This window comes from Macaca nemestrina, chromosome 7, assembly GCF_043159975.1.
Source record: "Macaca nemestrina isolate mMacNem1 chromosome 7, mMacNem.hap1, whole genome shotgun sequence".
Taxonomy (NCBI): Eukaryota; Metazoa; Chordata; class Mammalia; order Primates; family Cercopithecidae; genus Macaca; species Macaca nemestrina.
The window spans coordinates 137,290,019-137,309,032 of record NC_092131.1 but is presented as its reverse complement, the minus strand read 5'-3'; the positions used below and the strand labels follow the sequence as shown (position 1 = coordinate 137,309,032).

Sequence of the window (19,014 nt, the reverse complement as noted above, 5' to 3'; positions counted from 1 at the left end):
CAAGGCTAGGTTGAGGCTAGATGGGTCACAGAGGGCTTCTCTTTGTCCCTTAATCAGGGAGTAAGACCCAGTGCCCTAGGGAAAGATGGGGTCATATTTAGACCAAGACAGAAGACAAGAAAGTATGGCATGCCAAGAAGAGGTCTGCAGCCAGCATCTCTGAGCTGTAACCACGGCTCTAGCACTGCAGGGAGAGGCTTCCAAGCCTGTGGGGTGAGGTGTCTGCTGCCTGCCTGCCGTGTGGGGTGCTGGACTGGCTGGAAGACAGGAGACACCAGTGGAGCATGCATTGGCCACTGTCTCCATAACAACAAAGGGCTTGCTTTAGGGCAAACCACTCACCTCTGCACTTCACATTCTCCATCGTGAATGGGAGAGTTGGGTGGACTCAATCCTCAATGCCAATGTCCGATCCTGGTTTCCTGGGGTCACTTGAAGGGCCCCTCAGAAGAACAGATTTAAGGGGATGGCTGGAAGGTCATGAAGACAATGGCCAAGGGCACCTCACCTCCCTCCAAACTCTCGCAGAGGCTCCCGCTCCCTCACCCCAACCAGAGGCCAGGGAGCTGGGGGATGACGGTCAAGGAGGTGAGGGAGGGGGTATAGAATGGACCAGGAGCACATGTCCCTCTCCCGGCTGTGCTGGAAAGTTGTCAGGGCAGTGATCCCGTCCAGCCTTGCTCTCCGAGCCCCTCCTCTGCCTGAGAGCAGGTGTTGGGGTGGGGCCTGCACTCCTGCAGCTCCACCTGGGTGGAGGCTGGCAGAGGATGTGAGGCAGGGCAGGCCTGCAGCTGAGTGGGGTGGCTCTGCTCCCTCCTCCTGATACCTTTGCAGGAGTCTTTATCCTCCCATTTTCCACCTTTCCCTTTGGTTGTCCCCTTCTGGCACTTTCCCTACTTCCCTCCTCTGAGGGACTTAGCCTGGTTTCTCAGGGATATCCACCCTCTGACAAAGAACTCAAGATCCAGAGGCTTTATTCCAGACCTCGGAAAATGGAGCTCTGGAGGCACATGAGGGTAGGGCAGGGTGGGGTGGAACGGTGGGCACGAGGGAGGAACCCCCCGACCCCCGCCCCTGTCCCAGAACTCTGGACCCCATGCAGCCTGCACTCTTACCTTGCACTGATCCCCAGGGACATCATGTCAGGCCACACAGCCTGGAACCTAGGAACCTGCCTGGGAAAGCTCCAAGATAAGTCACATCCCTTAAAAACACTGGCCAGGGCTGGGCATGGTGGCTCATGCCTGTAATCCCAGCACTTTGGGAGGCCGAGGCAGGTGGATCACTTGAGCCCAGAAGTTTGAGACCAGCCTGGCCAACATGGTGAAACCCCTGGGTCAATACAAAAAATACAAAAATTAACCAGGCACGGTGGTGTGTGCCTGTGGTCCCAGCTACTACTCTGGAGGCTAAGGTGGGAGGTTTAACTGAGCCCAGGAGGCAGAGGTTGCAGTGAACCATGATCATACCACCACACTCCAGCGTGGGTGACAGAGAGACCCTGTCTCCAAAAAAAAAAAAAAAAGAAAGAAAAAGAAAAATGCTGGCTAGGCAGCAGCACCCAAGGATGGCCCAGTCAGGATGACAAGCACCATCTCTGTTGCAAGGAGAGCTGGCTCTGGCCAGGGCATGGGGGGAACAGGGGCTTCCCAGTGGCTCACAAGCATCTGTTTAGTACTGGCCTCACTTGTGTGCTTACAGGGAGGGGGTGGGGGTTAGATGGAAAGACAGCCTCTCCTGCCAATGAAGGGGGGATTTCATCACTGCTGGGAAGGGACCCCACACCAAAAGAACCCTGGTGGAGGCTGGGCACAGTGGCTCACGCCTGTAACCCCAGCACTTTGGGAGGCCAAGGCAGGCAGATCATGAGGTCAGGAGTTCAAGACCAGCCAGGCCAACATGGTGAAACCCCATCTCTACCAAAAATACAAAAATTAGCCGAGTGTGGTGGTGCATGCCTGTAATCCCAGCTACTCGGGAGGCTGAGGGAGGAGCATGGCTTGAACCCGGGAAGCAGACGTTGCAGTGGGCCGAGATCGCGCCACTGCACTCCAGCCTGGGCGACAGTGAGACTCCATCATCCATGGGTGGGAGAGGCGGGGGGAAGAAACCTGGTGGTTCCCAGATGCCCAACTGCCTTTCAGATGGGAAGGAACACTTTCAACTGCGATCAGGACTCAACACCTCTGGGGGAAACGAGCTGCTTTCTGGAAAGAGCAGGACAGGGAATCAGGACACAGATGCTTCTGACCTCAGCCAGGAAGCCCTGATCTACTGACGGCTCCTCAACCCAAGTTCAGTCTAAACGTGACTGTCCACTAAGTCCTTTCTGCAGAGGCCCTACGCTGAGAAAAGCCCCCAGTCCGGCTGAGAGCGCCCTCTGGAATGGCTGCAGGGCTCCTCCTTCCCCGGCTCCTCCTCCTCTCAGACCCAGGCCTGGGCCCTGCTGGCTAAAGCGTGAAGGAGGCCCCCCAGGGAAGCCGCAGGCACAGGGGCCTGTAAATTATAGAGCAGCTTTCTTAGCCCCTCTCAGAAAGGCTCAGGCACCTTCACTAAATAATTCACCACCTCAGGAAGACCCACTGGTTCTTGACACAGATGAAGTAGGTCAGCCCTGGGTGGCCCTGGGTGGGGGCCGCAGGGCTCAGAGCAGCTTCCCCACTGGCACAGGCAGGGGCTGAAGGCTGGGCAGCCTTGCCAGCTGGTCCGATACTGCAGCGAGGCAAGGGGCACAGCGTGGCAGACGAGTAACCCCAGACTCCTCCAGGCATGAACACAGCCACCCTCTGAGGTCCAGGTAACACCCACAGCCACCCAGGGTTACCTGCAGGGCCTGGTCCTGGCCAGGCTCCTCCTCCTCCTCCCTCACAGCACCTGGATCGCCAGCAGTGACATCTCAGACCCAAGCCAACCCGTGGTGCAGGACTGCGATTCAAGATAGGGGAGTAAGGCAGGGAGCGGTCACCCGACCAGCAAGTGAGGAAGTGACCACAGCCAGCCACAGCCACTTTAGTTTTGCTCAGAGCAAGGCTGGAGCAACACCTATTGGGAGGGGGGTTCCAGGGCCCCTGCTGTCCTCCCTGTCCAGGCACGGCTTTGGGTCTGAGGTGGGGTGGGGTGCAGGGCAGCTCTTCCAGGAGTGCATGAAAAAACAAACAGTTAAACCCTGAGTTCAGTGCACCAGCCCTCCAGTAAGAGCTGGAAAGCATTTCAAGCCACCTCTTCACAGACAAGGAACCGAAGACCCTAAGTCACAAAAGGGAAGCCTGAGGGCCATGGCAGGCATTCCTGACACCTGGCCCAGGCCAGCCTGGGCTCTTAGCACTGCACAGTTTCCCTGAGCCTCACACCCATTTGCTCCTGCTCCAGGAATCAGAGTTGCAGCCCATAGACTACAGGGTGGATAAGGTTAACCCCTTCTGGGCAAGATTCCACGTCCTAGCCTTCCCGCCAGCACAGCCTCACAAGAGGCAAGCCAAGGACAGATACCACCTGGCAGAGCCCAACAGCCCAAACCTCAGTCCTCTTCTACTAGAGCAAGGCTCGAAAAGACCACAGGCCGTAAATGGTTAAGCCAAGTAGATCACTGTGCCCCAGAAAAGGAAGGTCCCACCTGGGAGCCTGCTCTGGGTGCAGGGAGTCTCTCCCTACCCTGACAGCCTGGAAACTGAGGAAGTGAAGCCACAGCTGCCAGGCCCTGAGGCAAGTCACTTTCCCTAGGACTTTGTTTCTCCAGCTTACAAACAGGGAGGCCAAAGAGGCTAAGGGAGCTCCAAGGTCCTCCCCCGCCACCTTTACAGTCACAAGCCAGCTGCCAGCAGGCCAGGCCCACTTCACTTCCTTCCCCCGACTCCACGTCTCTCTGGCTCTGCCTTCCCAATGGCAGTCTGCGTCCACGGAAGGGGGAAGCAAAGGCCAGAGAGCAGTCATTTTGATTTTGTTTTATTTTGCATTTCATATATTATCCAGTTTCACATTCTCACAGGATCAGCAATGACAACAGCCGCCTCATCTCCCAAGTCTGAAATGGCCAGACGGTCACAGCTGCGGCTGACAGTAAAGCACTGATATGCTCAAAACAAAAAACATTGCACAGTGTTTCCTTCATTTCATTTTCTTAAACAAATGCCTGACGCAAAGGCGTACTGCTGAAGAATGGAAACCCTTTTCTTCTTCATGCCTCAAACTAAACATTAAACTTATCTGACAGGGCGAACGAGGTCGCTTTAATAATTAATGGTACACACATGAAAAATCCTTTATGATGCATAAATATTTTGTTACACAGGGTACAAAAATACTTCTCACGTTTTGGTTGTTTCGAGGTTTAGAAAGAATGAGGAGCAGTGGCAGGCCGGGTGCGCTGTGGAGAGGTGAACAGAACGGGCAGAGAGGGCTTTCTTACAACTGTTGGCCCATCCGAGAAGACAGGAGCGGAGGAGCCCAGTGTGAAATGAAAAAGCAAACCCCATCTATCTGTTGGGTGGAGGTGGGAGCCGAGCCTGGAAGCATGTGGGGCCACGGGGCTTGGGCCTCCCTGAAGCAGGGTGGGTGTAGGGGTGGGGTGAGGAGAGAGGGGCCAGGCAGGATGAACCACTGGGAGCCAGGACCTGTCGCTATGGTGACAGTGTGAGAACAAACTGTACACTCACATATACACAAGTGGAAGTGTCTTAATTCATGCCAGAAAACATGCAAAATTAAATGCCTCGCTTCCTCAAGGGGGAGCTACAGAAGCAAGTTTGGGCGGGAGGTCAGGCCTGGCCAGGTCCCAGTGAGGTCTCCGAGCTGGATCTGGGTGCCCCAGCGAGAAGGTCCCCAAATCCTCCTGGGAGGCATTGGAGAAAGGCTTGAGGGTGCAGAACAAGATGAGGAAAAGGAGGGAGGGGAACAGGAAGCAGTCCACTGAGTCAGGCTTAGGATTCACAGTCTCTGGAGGGCAGCAGCAGCTCTGCACAGGCCGCCCAGGGGCAGTGGGAACTCAGGGTGCCTGTCCCGGCACCACCAGATTCCCAGAACCACCTCCCTGGTGACCAGACCTGGAGGGAGGGAGAGAGGCGGCCGTGAGCAGAGGCGTGGGACTAGAGCTAAAGCCAGGCCTGCTCTGGGCTCGGCTAAGCTCTTGAGACCCGGGCAGAGGGAGGAACCACGGCCCTGCAGGGAGCCGGAGTCTAGGACACTTGTCCTGGGCCTCTGGGGCCAACACTTACTGAAGAACTAACAGAACTGACGGTACTTCCATCCTTGCTGGGTGGTGTCAGAGGAAGGGTACCAGCGCACCTGCAAGAGAAGCCAGTGTCAGGAGCCAGCTGTGCATCCCTTCCCTCAACAGGAAGCCCGGTAACCATGGCTGTCGGTATCTCTGTTGGAGTCCTGGTTCTGTCACTGACTGGCTGGCAGACATCAGGCCAGTTACTCACCTTTAAGCATCAGTTTCTCTATCCGGGGAGTGCATTGCCTGATGTGCCTCCTCTGCAGGACACAGGTTCCAGCGAAAGAAGGTCACGCAGGCGTCTCATACCCCAATAAGCCCAATCCAAATGGGCCACTATACTGGCAGGAGCCCTGGCAGCTGAGGGCAGTGGTGTCAGCAACCCGCCCTTCCCCTTTACTGACACAGCACGGAATTACTAATTCCACGGAGGAGGAGGAAGAGAATGAGCCTCGTACATTTTTGTTTAACTTCTTTGGGTCTCAGTGTCCTCATCTAGCTATAGGACAGAAATGATGAAGACACGGGTGGTTGTGAGGATCAGGTAAGACAGGATGCAAAGATACAGTAAGGCCAGGTGCAGTGGCACACACTTGTAATCCCAACACTTTGGGAAGCTGAGGTGGGAGGATCACATGGGCTCAGGAGTTCAAGACCAGCCTGGGCAACGTAGTGAGACACTGTCACTATTAAAACAAGGCCAGGCGCGGTGGCTCATGCCTGTAATCCCAGCACTTTGGGAGGCCAAGGCAGGCAGACCACCTGAGGTCAGGAGTTCGAGACCAGCCTGACCAATATGGAGAAACCCAGTCTCTACTAAAAATACAAAATCAGGCCAGGCGCAGTGGTTCACGCCTGTAATCCCAGCACTTCGGGAGGCTGAGGTGGGCGGATCATGAGGTCAGGAGATCAAGACCACCCTGGATAACACAGTGAAACCCCGTCTCTACTAAAAATACAAAACAATTAGCCAGGCGTGGTGGTGGGCGCCTGAAGTCCCAGCTATTTGGAAGGCTGAGGTAGGAGAATGGCGTGAACCCGGGACATGGAGGTTGTAGCAAGCTGAGATTGCACCACTGCACTCCAGCCTGGGCGACAGAGTAAGGCTCCGTCTCGAAAAACAACAACAGGCCGGGCGCGGTGGCTCAAGCCTGTAATCCCAGCACTTTGGGAGGCCGAGACGGGTGGATCACAAGGTCAGGAGATCGAGACCATCCTGGCTAACACAATGAAACCCCGTCTCCACTAAAAATACAAAAAAATTAGGCCGGGCGCGGTGGCTCAAGCCTGTAATCCCAGCACTTTGGGAGGCCGAGGCGGGTGGATCACGAGGTCAGGAGATCGAGACTATCCTGGCTAACATGGTGAAACCCCGTCTCTACTAAAAATACAAAAAACTAGCCGGGCGTGGTGGCGGGCGCCTGTAGTCTCAGCTACTTGGGAGGCTGAGGCAGGAGAATGGCGTGAACCCGGGAGGCGGAGCTTGCAGTGAGCCGAGATCACGCCACTGCACTCCAGCCTGGGAGACACAACGAGACTCCGTCTCAAAAAAAAAAAAAAATACAAAAAAAAAAAATACAAAAAAATTAGCCGGGCGTGGTGGCGGCGCCTGTAGTCCCAGCTACTCGGGAGGCTGAGGCAGGAGAATGGCGGGAACCTGGGAGGCGGAGCTTGCAGTGAGCCGAGATCGCACCACTGCACTCCAGCCTGGGCGACAGAGCGAGATTCCGCCTCAAAAAAAAAAAAAAAAAGAAAACAACAACAACAACAACAACAACAAATACAAAATTAGCCGGGCATGGTGGTGCATGCCTGTAATCCCAGCTACTCGGGAGGCTGAGGCAGGACAATCGCTTGAATCTGGGAGGCAGAGGTTGCGGCGAGCCGAGATCACACCATTGCACTCCCGCCTGGGCAATAAGGGCAAAACTCCGTCTCAAAAAAAAAAAAAAAGCCGGGCACGGTGGCTCAAGCCTGTAATCCCAGCACTTTGGGAGGCTGAGACGGGCGGATCACAAGGTCAGGAGATCGAGACCATCCTGGCTAACACGGTGAAACCCCGTCTCTACTAAAAAAATACAAAAAACTAGCCGGGCGAGGTGGCGGGCGCCTGTGGTCCCAGCTACTCCGGAGGCTGAGGCAGGAGAATGGCGTAAACCCGGGAGGCGGAGCTTGCAGTGAGCTGAGATCCAGCCACTGCACTCCAGCCTGGGTGACAGAGCCAGACTCAGTCTCCAAAAAAAAACAAAAAAAACAAAAAAAACAAAAAAAAAAAACCCAACGTCCGTGTGGACCCCAAGGGGTAAGGACTCTCTAACATCTGTCCATCTGTCCTGATTCTTCTGAGAAGCCATGGATGAGACCCGCTGAGGCTCCCCTATTTTGAGCTTTGCCCCTGCTGTGCCATGCCCTCCATCACAAGCCTCTAAGTCTAGAGGTCTATGTCAGGCGGGTGGCAGCTATCTGAGCTCATCCTCACCAGTGCCTGGAAGCTGCCTAAACCCCGGCACTTGCCAGAAGGCCCCACAGAGCAAGTAGCTCCAAAGCTGGGTTCCCAGAGACTGGCCAAGAAAATGACACGTTCCCTCCTCCCCGTGGGCCAGTCATCTGGAAGGCAAGTATGCTGACTGCCAAGACCGCAGGGAAGGCCGCCTGCCCCAGTTATGCACGGTGAAGCATGTCTGTCCCAGCCTGACCCAGGACAGGGAGAAGGAGGTGGGGGTGGGGGGACAGGACAACACAGGACCTTCAGTTGGGGTTGGGGGATGAGCATCCAGGGAGGGGAGCTGGAGTCCCCTCAGGAAGGGAAGGGGCAGCACATGAGCGTGTGGTAGGAAAGGAGTAGAAGCTGGGTCTGCAGACAGCTCCCTTAAGGTTGGAGCAGGCAGACCCAGTTACCCACTTGGCTGCTGGGAACTCCTGCTTCCTGGGTAAGCCATGCCAGGCCATCTGGGGGCTGATGGAAGCTTCCTAAGAACCTGTCCTATCCCCGCCAAATTCTAGGTGCCGTTTTGTACACCGCAGAATTCCAGCCACCACATCCTCCCAGGAGCTCGGCAGGAAGTTAAGACGCCTGGCTGGACACTAGCACTTATTCCACAAGAGAAGGACACACGAGGAAACCAGCAATGCTGCTACCAGAGAAGCCGGCGGCTGGCACCAGCTCAGGGAGCCTCTTAGTGGGCCCTGACCACCGCCCTTCATGTAGCCTCCAGCTGGCACAGCCCTACAGCAAGGAAGTCTCTGATGGGCTGGGTGTCCCACAGGGCCGGACAAGGGGAGAACATGGATGACAGAGTGGAAAGAGCTCAGGAGGCCTGCAACCCACCTGCTTTCACCACTGGGAAGCAGAGGCCTCTGAATGACTGCTTAAGGCCGCCCTCAGCAAATCTGCTGGATCCTGCCCTACACTCTCGCTACAAGGTGCTCGGACTCCTACTTCCCAAGCAGCGACTTTCCCTCCAGCTTGAGGGACTCCTTGGGGAAAAAGTAGAGGAAAGCTCCCATATTTGGGCCTGGGACAGCTGTGCCACTGAAGCAGACAGAATGCATTTAGAAGGGCTGCTTTTCCACTTCCTTTTCCACAGACCAGTGGCCTGGGTCCTCTAGAAGCCACACAGTCCCTTCCTAGAGCTCTTCTTTCTGCTCCAGCTCCGAACAGGAGACCTGCGGGGGACCATGCCAGCAAGACAGGGCGCCCACAGTGTCCTTTCAGGGCCTCCAGTTGTGCCCAGGGGGAGAGGCGGCTACTGAGAGTCCACCCCACAGGCTCCGAGAGGGCTGCTTCAAAACAAAGAGTGGAGGATGCAAATTCAGCCCTCTCTCAGATCCTGGGACTGACCAGTTGAGAAGATGCACCAGAAAGCAAGAAACAGGATGAACCTACATAAGAATAAATATAAGGCCAGGCGCGACGGCTCATGCCTGTAATCCCAGCACTCTAGGAGGCAGAGGTGGGCGGATCTCTTGAGCCTTGAGACCAGCATGGCCAATATGACAAAACCCCGTCTCTGCAAAAAATACAAGAATTAGCTGGGCTTAGTAGCACACACCTATAATCCCAGCAATTCAGGAGGCTGAGGCAGGAGGATCATGCTTGAGCCCAGGAGGCAGAGGTTGCAAAGAGCGAAGATCATGCCACTGCACTCTAGCCTGGGCAATGGAGTGAGAACCTGTCTCAAAAAAATAAAAATAACTAAAAAAAGAAAAAGAAAAAAAAGATATAAACAACCAAAACTATGGAAGCCTCACTCATCCGAAATTAAAACAATATTTAACCCAGATTGGTAAGTCTACACTTTGACCTTGTCATAGTTCTAGGAATTTATCATAAAGAAAACAAAACAACGGCCGGGCACGGTGGCTCATGCCTGTAATCCCAGCACTTTGGGAGGCCGAGGCGGGCAGATCACCTGAGATTGGGAGTTCAAGACCAGCCTGATCAACATGGAGAAACTCCGTCCCTACTAAAACTACAAAATTAGCCGGGTGTGGTGGCACATGCCTGTAATCCCAGCTACTAGGGAGGCGGAGGCAGGAGAATTGCTTGAACCTGGGAGGCAAAGGTTGCGGTGAGTCGAGATAGTGCCATTGCACTCTAACCTGGGCAACAAGAGTGAAACTCCGTCTCAAAAAAAAGAAAAAAAAGGCCGGGCGCGGTGGCTCAAGCCTGTAATCCCAGCACTTTGGGAGGCCGAGACGGGTGGATCACGAGGTCAGGAGATCGAGACCATCCTGGCTAACACGGTGAAACCCCGTCTCTACTTAAAAATACAAAAAACTAGCCAGGCACGGTGGCGGGCGCCTGTAGTCCCAGCTACTCGGGAGGCTGAGGCAGGAGAATGGCGTGAACCCGGGAGGCGGAGCTTGCAGTGAGCTGAGATCCGGCCATTGCACTCCAGCCTGGGCGGCAGAGTGAGACTCCATCTCAAAAAAAAAAAAAAAGAAAAAGAAAAAGAAAAAAAAGAAAACAAAACAGAAGAGGTGCCCCGAGAAGTACGCACAAGGATATCCATTGTTGTATAGCTATCAGTAAGCAAAAACTGTACAAACAAACCAACTTACCATCTACAGGGAGGTGCACACATTCGTACAATGGTATACTAGCCAGGCATCCAAAATGCAGAGCTACACTTACTAATATTTTTTTTAAGTCCTAATATTTAAGTTGTTTTTTTGTTGTTGTTGTTGTTTTTTGAAACAGAGTCTTGCTCTGTCACCTAGGCTGGAGTGCAGTGGCACTATCTTGGCTCACTGCAACCGCTGCCTCCTGGGTTCAAGCGATTCTTCTGCCTCAGCCTCCCGAGTAGCTAGGATTACAGGTGCCCGCCACCACGCCCAGCTAATATTTGTATTTTTGTAGAGACAGGGTTTCACCTTGTTGGCCAGGCTGGTCTTGACCTCCTGACCTCAGGTGATCTGCCCACCTCAGCCTCCCAAAGTACTGGGATTCCAGGTGTGAGCCACTGTGCCTGACGCTAATATTTAAGTTTTTAAAAGATTAAATATGTATTATAGTTTTTCTAAGATTCATACCTATAGATTTACTTACACACCTGCTCCAAACTACCTACCAAATTGAAGAATTAAAAGTACAGGTTTTCTGGGGATTGGATGATAAGCCAAAGGGAAGAGAACAAAACTGCCTTTTTTTTTCCATAAATGCAGATATGCTAATACAATAATAGCTATTGCTCATGAAGCACTTCCACTGTGACCGATGCTGTTCTAGGTAGATATCATATACTAAGTTCATTTAATCCTCATAAAAACCCTATGAAGTAGATGCTATTATCATCTCCATTATACAGATAAGAAAATAGAGGCAAGGGAGTTTATGTAACCTTAAGGTCACTGGTAAATGGATGAACCAGTTTAAGGGGGAGAAAAAGCCATGGAAGACCCACATATCCTCAGTTTGGAATGGAAAATAAAATCCAGTCTGGGAGGACCCTGGGATGCACTGAGAACCCCTGCTTTTTTAGGCCACCATCTTTCTATGCTGAACCCCACTGGGCCTGCCATCCACAGTTGCTTTTGTGCCTCACCCTCTTAAAGGGGAAGATTCCATCAAGAGGGTTAGAAGGCCAGGCAAGGTGGCCTCCTGCCAAGACAGAGCAGGACCAAACAACCTCCAGGACCCCTCCTGCAGGTCTGGTCTCCGCAGCCACGTAGCTGTGGGCTCAGGCTGGGCTAATGGCAAAGGGCATGCAGCTGGGGTAGATAACAGAGGTACTTGTTCTCATCCCCTTGTCTTTTAGCTGCTGCCTTCTCCTGAAGTCACCTCCTTGCCCCCAGGCACAGAAAAACTCAGTCCTATTGGTCTTTTGGGTTCAGAACAATCCACTAAAGATCAACAGTGCCCATACTTCCTTTATTTAGTTATTTATTTTTATTTTTATTTATTCATTTTTTTTGAGATGGAGTCTCACTCTGTCGCCCAGGCTGGAGTGCAGTGGCACCATCTCAGCTCACTGCAAGCTCCACCTCCCAGGTTCACGCCATTCTCCTGCCTCAGCCTCCTGAGTAGCTGGGACTATAGGCGCCCGCCACCACGCCCGGCTAATTTTTTTTTTTTTTTTTTTTTTTGAGATGGAGTCTCGCTCTGTCGCCCAGGCTGGAGTGCAGTGGCCGAATCTCAGCTCACTGCAAGCTCCGCCTCCCGGGTTCACGCCATTCTCCGGCCTCAGCCTCCCGAGTAGCTGGGACTACAGGCGCCCACCACCTCGCCCGGCTAGTTTTCTGCATTTTTTAGTAGAGACGGGGTTTCACCGTGTTAGCCAGGATGGTCTCGATCTCCTGACCTCGTGATCCACCCGTCTCGGCCTCCCAAAGTGCTGGGATTACAGGCTTGAGCCACCGCGCCCGGCCCTGGCTAATTTTTTGTATTTTTAGTAGAGACGGGGTTTCACCGTGTTAGCCAGGATGGTCTCGATCTCCTGACCTCGTGATCCGCCCTCCTCGGCCTCCCAAAGTGCTGGGATTACAGGCACGAGCCACCGCGCCCAGCCCATATTTCCTTTATTTAGACACTATTATCCCCCATCTCTGGGGCAGCACTGTCAGGGGGCAAGCAGTGGGCCTGTTGGAAGGAAAATAATAAAATGTTCTTAGTCGGCAAACAGTAAAACAACCCGTTTTACTACTGAGGAAATGGCTGCCCAGAGAGTCTGAGTAGCAAGGACAGAACTAATGACTCCCTGGTCTAATCTCTTCCCATTAGCCCGCCTCCCCAAAAATGCCACTGTCCTTTGGGGTGGGTGGCCTGTATCCCAGTCCCTGTCCAAGGAAGGCCAGAAGGCAGGAACTCAGGCACAAAGAGGCCTCCAGCCTCCAAGAGGACCCAAGGGGACCCAGACAATAATGATATTAAATAACAATGATGACCATCTGCACTTGCACAGCACTCCCTCCATGCCATCATGTGACTCCACGCCATCATGTGAACAACACACCTATCAAGTAGGCATTATCATCACCATTTTACAGAAACAGAGACGGTGGGTAACGTGCCCTACGTCCCACAGCTGTTGAGAACCAGGATTTAGGCCAGAGTTGGACAGCTGCAGAGTGTGGACGGGGTGGGAGAAAACTGGGAGGGAAGCCAACAGGAGGAAGGAAGCCCTATGGTATGGAGCTCAGGGCGAGAGAGCAGTGCCACCCCCAGTTGGCTGGGAAGAGGTGCCCTCTCTGATTCATTTGACAAACTCATTGTCCCTGGCTCCCAACCTCTGTCACAGCCTAGCAACTCAGAGGATGGGGCAGAACCTCTCCACCTGATCTGGTCTATCCCTCTCATTTTACAGATGGGGACACAGAGGCCCAGAGGTGAGGATCACGTAGCTAACTGGTGCCAAAGCTGGGATCAGAGGTGAGGAGCCCAGTGAGGTGGGAGCCTGTGATTCCTTTCAGTGACTCCCAGGGCCTTATAGTTAAACATCCTCTTGACCTGAAGCATCAAGTCACTGCCTAGGTCAGGGTAGACAGGATAGGCTTCCCTGCTGCCCGCTCTCTTCCAGCCACAGAACCCAGTTTGCAGTAAATACCCAACAATTCCCTCCAGGGGAAGGTCTTTACCACCTTCCTTATTCTCTGATCAATTTTTGAGCTATTTGTGGTGCTCAGCTGGGGAAGAGTGCCAAGGTTAACCACAATTCTCCCCTCAGTACAACTGAACGTTGTGGAGCCAGGGAGCACTCCCCTGCTGGGGAAAACAGTTTGCTAGGGTAGCGGCCCCTTTCTGCTTTGGAACTAGACAAACCCAGGTGTCACTAAGCCCCTGGAAGAGCCTGAAAATGGACGTGCACACAGCTCTCGGGCAGAGCACCCGACTCTTCCCGCCTCAGCTCTGGCTCCTGTGAACCCTCCTTTCTGGCTTCTCCTGCTTTCCTTCCTCATCCCCTCCTGCTCCCCAGCCAGGTCCCAGCAACCTGGATTCTCTCCTTCGCAGCAACACAGCACACCCTGGCCAGGCAGCTCTTCCTGGGGATCAGCGCTCATCAGCTGGCTGGTCAGAGGTTGAGATGGGCTCAAAATTACCCCCCAGCCCCTTCCTGTGGCTGCCTGGCCACATCCTGTCATTGCCACTGTGAGGCACCCCCCTGCTCCCCGACACACACAGTGGGAAGAGACCTCCCCTGCAGTGTGCTCCAGTGACCTGCACTTGTGGCCAAATCAGACGAGAGGAAGTGCCTGCATGGCCAGGGGAGAGAGCCTGACCCCCTGCCTGCCCATTGGGCACCCAGCCCAGCACCCCACACAGAGCCTTCCTAGCCCTGCTCTAATAGCCCCGACTCTCCCCAGAAGCATTCACTCCCTGTTTCCTGCCCAGCACAGGTTCACAGTGAACAGTGGCCAGACTTCATGGAAGCGAGAGCCAACACTCAGTGAGCTCTCAGGGTGCTCCAGGTTACATCCTAGCACTCACTAGTCACTTCGTCTTGACATCTAACTTTCATTAACAACCCTAAGGCAGATTATCCAAGCATTCCCATTTTTCACATGACTAAAAACAAAAAACAAAAAAGATTTGAGGCACAGCAATCTGTAAGAGCTTGATGAAAGAGACAGGAAAGGGCAGAGGCAGATGGTCTGGCTCCAGAGATCATACCCAGGTTAGGACTGGAGTCATAGTCCCATCACCATGGGAGAACACAGTCGGTGGCTGGGCAGGAGTGCTCAGGGCTGGGGAACCGCAGCTGGGCTGCCTGGCATCCTCCACGGGAACTCGTGGGTTATCTTGTCCCTCCCCATCAGATCCTAAACCCAAGGGCAGGGACAAATAGGTCTGGGCTTTCAAACCATCAAGGAAGACAAGAGTTCTGCTGCAGCTCTGGGACAGCAGCGGCCAAGTGGCCAGGCACATGCAAAGTCTGGCCAGCTAAGAGCCCTCGTTCTTCGCCCTCCCCAACCTGAAGGGGCTTACCTGAGCGTGGAGGGCGGCAGCAGCGGCAGTGGCAGCTGGATAGGTGAACGCAGCGTGGGAGATGGCTGGGGCCAGCTCTGTGGTGTACAAAGGGTAGGGGGCCCAGGCCTCTGGGGATGCAGGGATCAGAGCAGCCCCCATCAGGTCATCTACAACAGGAGACAACGGCCTCCACCATCAGAACACTCGCTCCCCTTCCAAACAGAGAAGGCGACCCAGCACTATGGTTGAGCCATATGCCCCACACTGAGGCCAGACCACCCCCAACCACCAAGGAACCCGAGACCAGGCAAGGAAGCCACATTAAATTGGCCTGTCATGGTGTGCATCCTCCTGCTTTCAGGCAGGCCTCAGCCCATCTTAAATGAAAAATCAAAGAAGGTTTCAGGGAAGCTGGAAGCCCTGGCAGCTCAGAAGCTCTAGGAAGGCTGCAGGGGAGGGAGGAAAACCAGGTGTTTCAAAAATGGTTGGCCATGGACACAAAAAGCCTCCTGGAAAAGGGGCTTCCCTCTGCAAGAGTCTGTAAGTCTGCCCCGAATACAACCCCATGAGGGCCTGTCAGCTCAGAGTGCCACTCACAGGGGTCTCGTGCGACGAAGTGTGCTCCTAGGGTGGGGTGCACGTTGCTGGGATTTGGGGTTGCCATTAGCTTGCTCTTGGCCATCTTGGTGTTGGCTTTGGCAAACTCTAGCCTCAGGGTCTGTGGATTCTCGGGATCAAAACGAATACCCTACATGGATAGAGAAAAGAAGAGAAAGGCTTACTCTGGAGGACCCAGAGTGTTAATGGCAGACAGTAGAGAAGAGCCCCGTAAACAAGCTCACCTGGAAGACTTGCCCACACAGTGGCTGAGGCAGAGGAAAGGCAGCTCAGGCCTTGAGTAATGGCCTTTGGCACAGTTTCGCCAAGGACTCTGCCCAGGGATGGCTGGGAAATAAGATACATCTGCACACCCACTGCCTAAGAGGGCTGTGGGTCAGAGAAGACCCATTCTCCACCTACTCACGTTCAGCGCATTCTTGGCCGCTTCTGCTCCTGCCCGGCTGTCAAAGATCACAAAACCAACAGGCTAGTAGGAAAAAAAGAGAACACCTTATATCTCTCCCAGCATTCCACCTCTCCCTCCAAAATAACAACAAAAAAGAGTATCACCTATGTGGAAACAGTATTTGCCCTGCTGATGAGAATACAAAAGGAAAAAAAGCCCCCACAAAACTCCAGCCCACGTCCTCCCTATGTTCAGTGGAACAGCAGCTTAACGTGCACCAAAAGTCAAGTCTCCCTCCCCAGGAATACCCTGTGGGAAATGATGCCAACGGAGCTTAATTCCACTGAATTAAACATTGCCCTTTTAGTAAAAGTATTGTTTTTAATGCATGCAGATAACTAAAAGTCAGTCCCAGTGTTTTCCCCAGCAAGAAAGGAGACATCAATGTATCAAGGGCATGGGAAGACTCCGGTTCTATCAAGGAGCAATAGGTTGAAAACTGCTCCAACTTCATTTTCCCAAGAATCAGTCTAGACCCCAAACAACCCCCGAAGGCTAGCAGGCCCTGGCCTCCTTGTATCAAAGGCTAGAGCTCAATCACGCCATTGCACTCCAGCCTGGGCAACAAAAGCAAAACTCCGTCTCAAAACAAAAAAAAAAACCAGAGCTCAGCTAACTGCTCTACTATCCTCAGCCAGCCGGGTTCCCAGATTCCTAAGAAACAGACAGGGAGGACCAGGAGCTGGCTGGGCTCAGATGGCCAGTAAAGGGACAGTGGGACCTACAGAGGCTGCTCTGTGAGAAACGGGACAACATGGAGCAAGTCTCTACCGCCAGATGCCTCTAGATTAGGGAAAGGTTAACAGGCCCCTGTTCGAAGCTCAGCAATCAGTCTGGGCTGGGAGGAAGAAAACCCTAGGAGAGAAATTACCTGTCTCGCGGTGAGCTTGATCAGGGACCCTTCATACCCCTGCAGAGAGAGGTGGCTGTTACCGCGGAAGGTCAGAAGCGTGTGTTGTGCTAACCCAGCGCTGCCACCTCATCAGCCCCCACTTTCCCCAGGGCTCCCCTGAATCATTCTCACACCCTTCTCCCTGTCAACATCAACCCACCCTGACCTCCACCACTACCAAGCGTCCACCGCCCTGCATTCTGAACACGATCTGGCACATGGGGTGGGCATAAGGCGGCAGCACTCATCACTTCAGGCAGAAATTCCCATTTGCTCCATTAACTAGTAACCCGAGAGCACAGACCTTACCTTTTAAGTTTTCTCATCTGCAAACTGAAAAGGCTACATTGAATCTCAAAGATTCTTTATATAACCACATATATTTAAAGATTCTTACTGTTAGCTGGGCACCATGGCTCACGCCTGTAATCCCAGCACTTTGGGAGGCCGAGGCGGCAGATCACAAGGTCAAGAGATCCAAACCATCATGGCCAACATGGTGAAACCTCATCTCTACTAAACATACAAAAACTAGCTAGGCATGGTGGAGGGTGCCTGTAGTCCCAGCTACTCGGGAGGCAGAGGCAGGAGAATCGCTTGAACCCGGGAGGCGGAGGTTGCAGTGAGCCAAGATCACGCCACTGCACTCCAGCTTGGGCGACGGAGCGAGACTCTGTCTCAAAACAAAACAAAACAAAAAAGGCCAAGCCCCGTGGCTCACGTCTGTAATCCCAGCAATTTGGGAGGCTGAGGCGGGTGGATCAAGAGGTCAGGAGTTCAAGACCAGCCTGACCAACATGGTGAAACCCCATCTCTACTAAAAACACAAACATTAGCCGGGCATAATGGTGCGTGCCTGTAATCCCAGCTCGGGAGGCTGAGGCAGGAGAACTGCTTGAACCCAGGAGGCAGAGGTTGCAGTGAGCTGAGATCACGCCACTGCACCCTAGCCTGGGCAACACAGCAAGACTCTGTCTCAAGGGAAAAAAAAAATTTTTACTGTCTCCATTTAACTGGCGAGCAAACAGGCTCAGAAGGCAGCATGTGAATTCGCAGAACCAGGACAGAGGGCTGGACCTGCCCCCACAGCTTCTGCCACACCTTCCCACATCACCCTGCTGCCTAGCCCGACCCTGTTGCTTCTCCAGGGTGCCAGGCTCCACCTGGGGGTGGCCAGGTCCTGACTCACCTTGAACGGCCGGAAGAGCAAGTAGAGTTCTCTAGGTTTAATGTCCACAGGGAGGCCGCTGACAAACAGTGTCCGGACCTGGGGACAGAGACCAGTGATCAGGGCCAGGCTGCCCAAGACGGACAGGGATGACAACAGCTCTTCCTTCAGGCCGGCCACTGGAATTCTTCTAGAGTTTAGAGGAATTCAGCCTTTCCTGGGCCTCTTTGGACACCCAAGGCAAATTAACATTATTTCACAGCACTGAATTTCCCAAAGCCCTTTTCTTTCTCTGGGTACATCCCAGAGGCATCATGCAGAGTCTGCCAGATGCCTCTGCACACAGACTGAGTCTGCTGGTGAACAGAGGCAAAAAGAAAGCCCTGTTCGATAAAGGTACAAATCCAGCCCAGCATGCCCTTTTTTCTTTTTTGAGACGGAATCTTACTCTGTCGCCCAGGCTAAACGGCAGTGGCATGATCGCAGCTCACTACAACCTCCACCTCCTGGGTTCAAGAGATTCTCCTGCCTCAGCCTCCTGAGTAGCTGGGATTACAGGGGTACACCACCACACCATGCTAATCAGTATGCCTTTTCAAACCAAAGCCTCCTCTAAGAATCTGAAGACCCAGCACTTTGGGAGGCCGAGACGGGCGGATCACGAGGTCAGGAGATCGAGACCATCCTGGCTAACACGGTGAAACCCCATCTCTACTAAAAAATGCAAAAAATTAGCCGGGCGTGGCGGCGGGCGCCTGTAGTCCCAGCTACTCGGGAAGCTGAGGCAGGAGAATGGCGTGAACCCGGGAGGCGGAGCTTGCAGTGAACCGAGATCGCGCCACTGCACTCCAGCCTGGGCGACAGAGCGAGACTCCGTCTCAAAAAAAAAAAAACAAAAAAAACCTGAAGAAAGCTGCAGTGCCTGACCCCCAAAAAATGTACATGTAAAAATGTATCTTTTTTTTTAATCCATTGCACCACTGGCCCCTCAGACAAAAAAGTATCTATTTTCTAGATGATACCCCTGGCCTTCTGGTAGAGAGGCTCCAGTCTAGTTGAGGGGAGGAGCGAAGATGTAAAGGAAACAGAGTCCCATGCCCACTATGCCCCGCAGTGATTTCGGCAGAGGTCCTGGCACTTTCTCATCCATCTCCTGCTCCTACACAAGATGTGGGGCCTTCAATGTCAAGAAACACCTTATACTCCTGTCTCTCTCCCTGCTCTTAGCATGGTGATGGTACTAAATGTTGACTGAACAGGGTAATGGGTA

General features: G+C 53.5%; 1 protein-coding gene across 2 annotated transcripts in view; it reads right to left on the bottom strand.

Moving 5' to 3' along the window:
- Nucleotides 1-3,926: 3,926 nt before the first annotated feature.
- Nucleotides 3,927-19,014, bottom strand: part of LOC105488574 (RNA binding protein, mRNA processing factor 2) — a 40,058-nt gene continuing 24,970 nt past the window's right edge. For both annotated transcript variants that reach the window (XM_011752783.3, XM_071099360.1), the window contains exons 2-8: nucleotides 17,766-17,843; nucleotides 16,556-16,594; nucleotides 15,643-15,705; nucleotides 15,216-15,366; nucleotides 14,637-14,785; nucleotides 5,211-5,280; nucleotides 3,927-5,039 (exon numbers count right to left, since the gene is read on the bottom strand). In XM_011752783.3, the coding sequence (XP_011751085.1) occupies nucleotides 5,218-5,280; nucleotides 14,637-14,785; nucleotides 15,216-15,366; nucleotides 15,643-15,705; nucleotides 16,556-16,594; nucleotides 17,766-17,843 (543 nt within the window). In that variant the 3' untranslated portion in view covers nucleotides 3,927-5,039; nucleotides 5,211-5,217. The remainder of the gene's footprint in view (nucleotides 5,040-5,210; nucleotides 5,281-14,636; nucleotides 14,786-15,215; nucleotides 15,367-15,642; nucleotides 15,706-16,555; nucleotides 16,595-17,765; nucleotides 17,844-19,014) is intronic.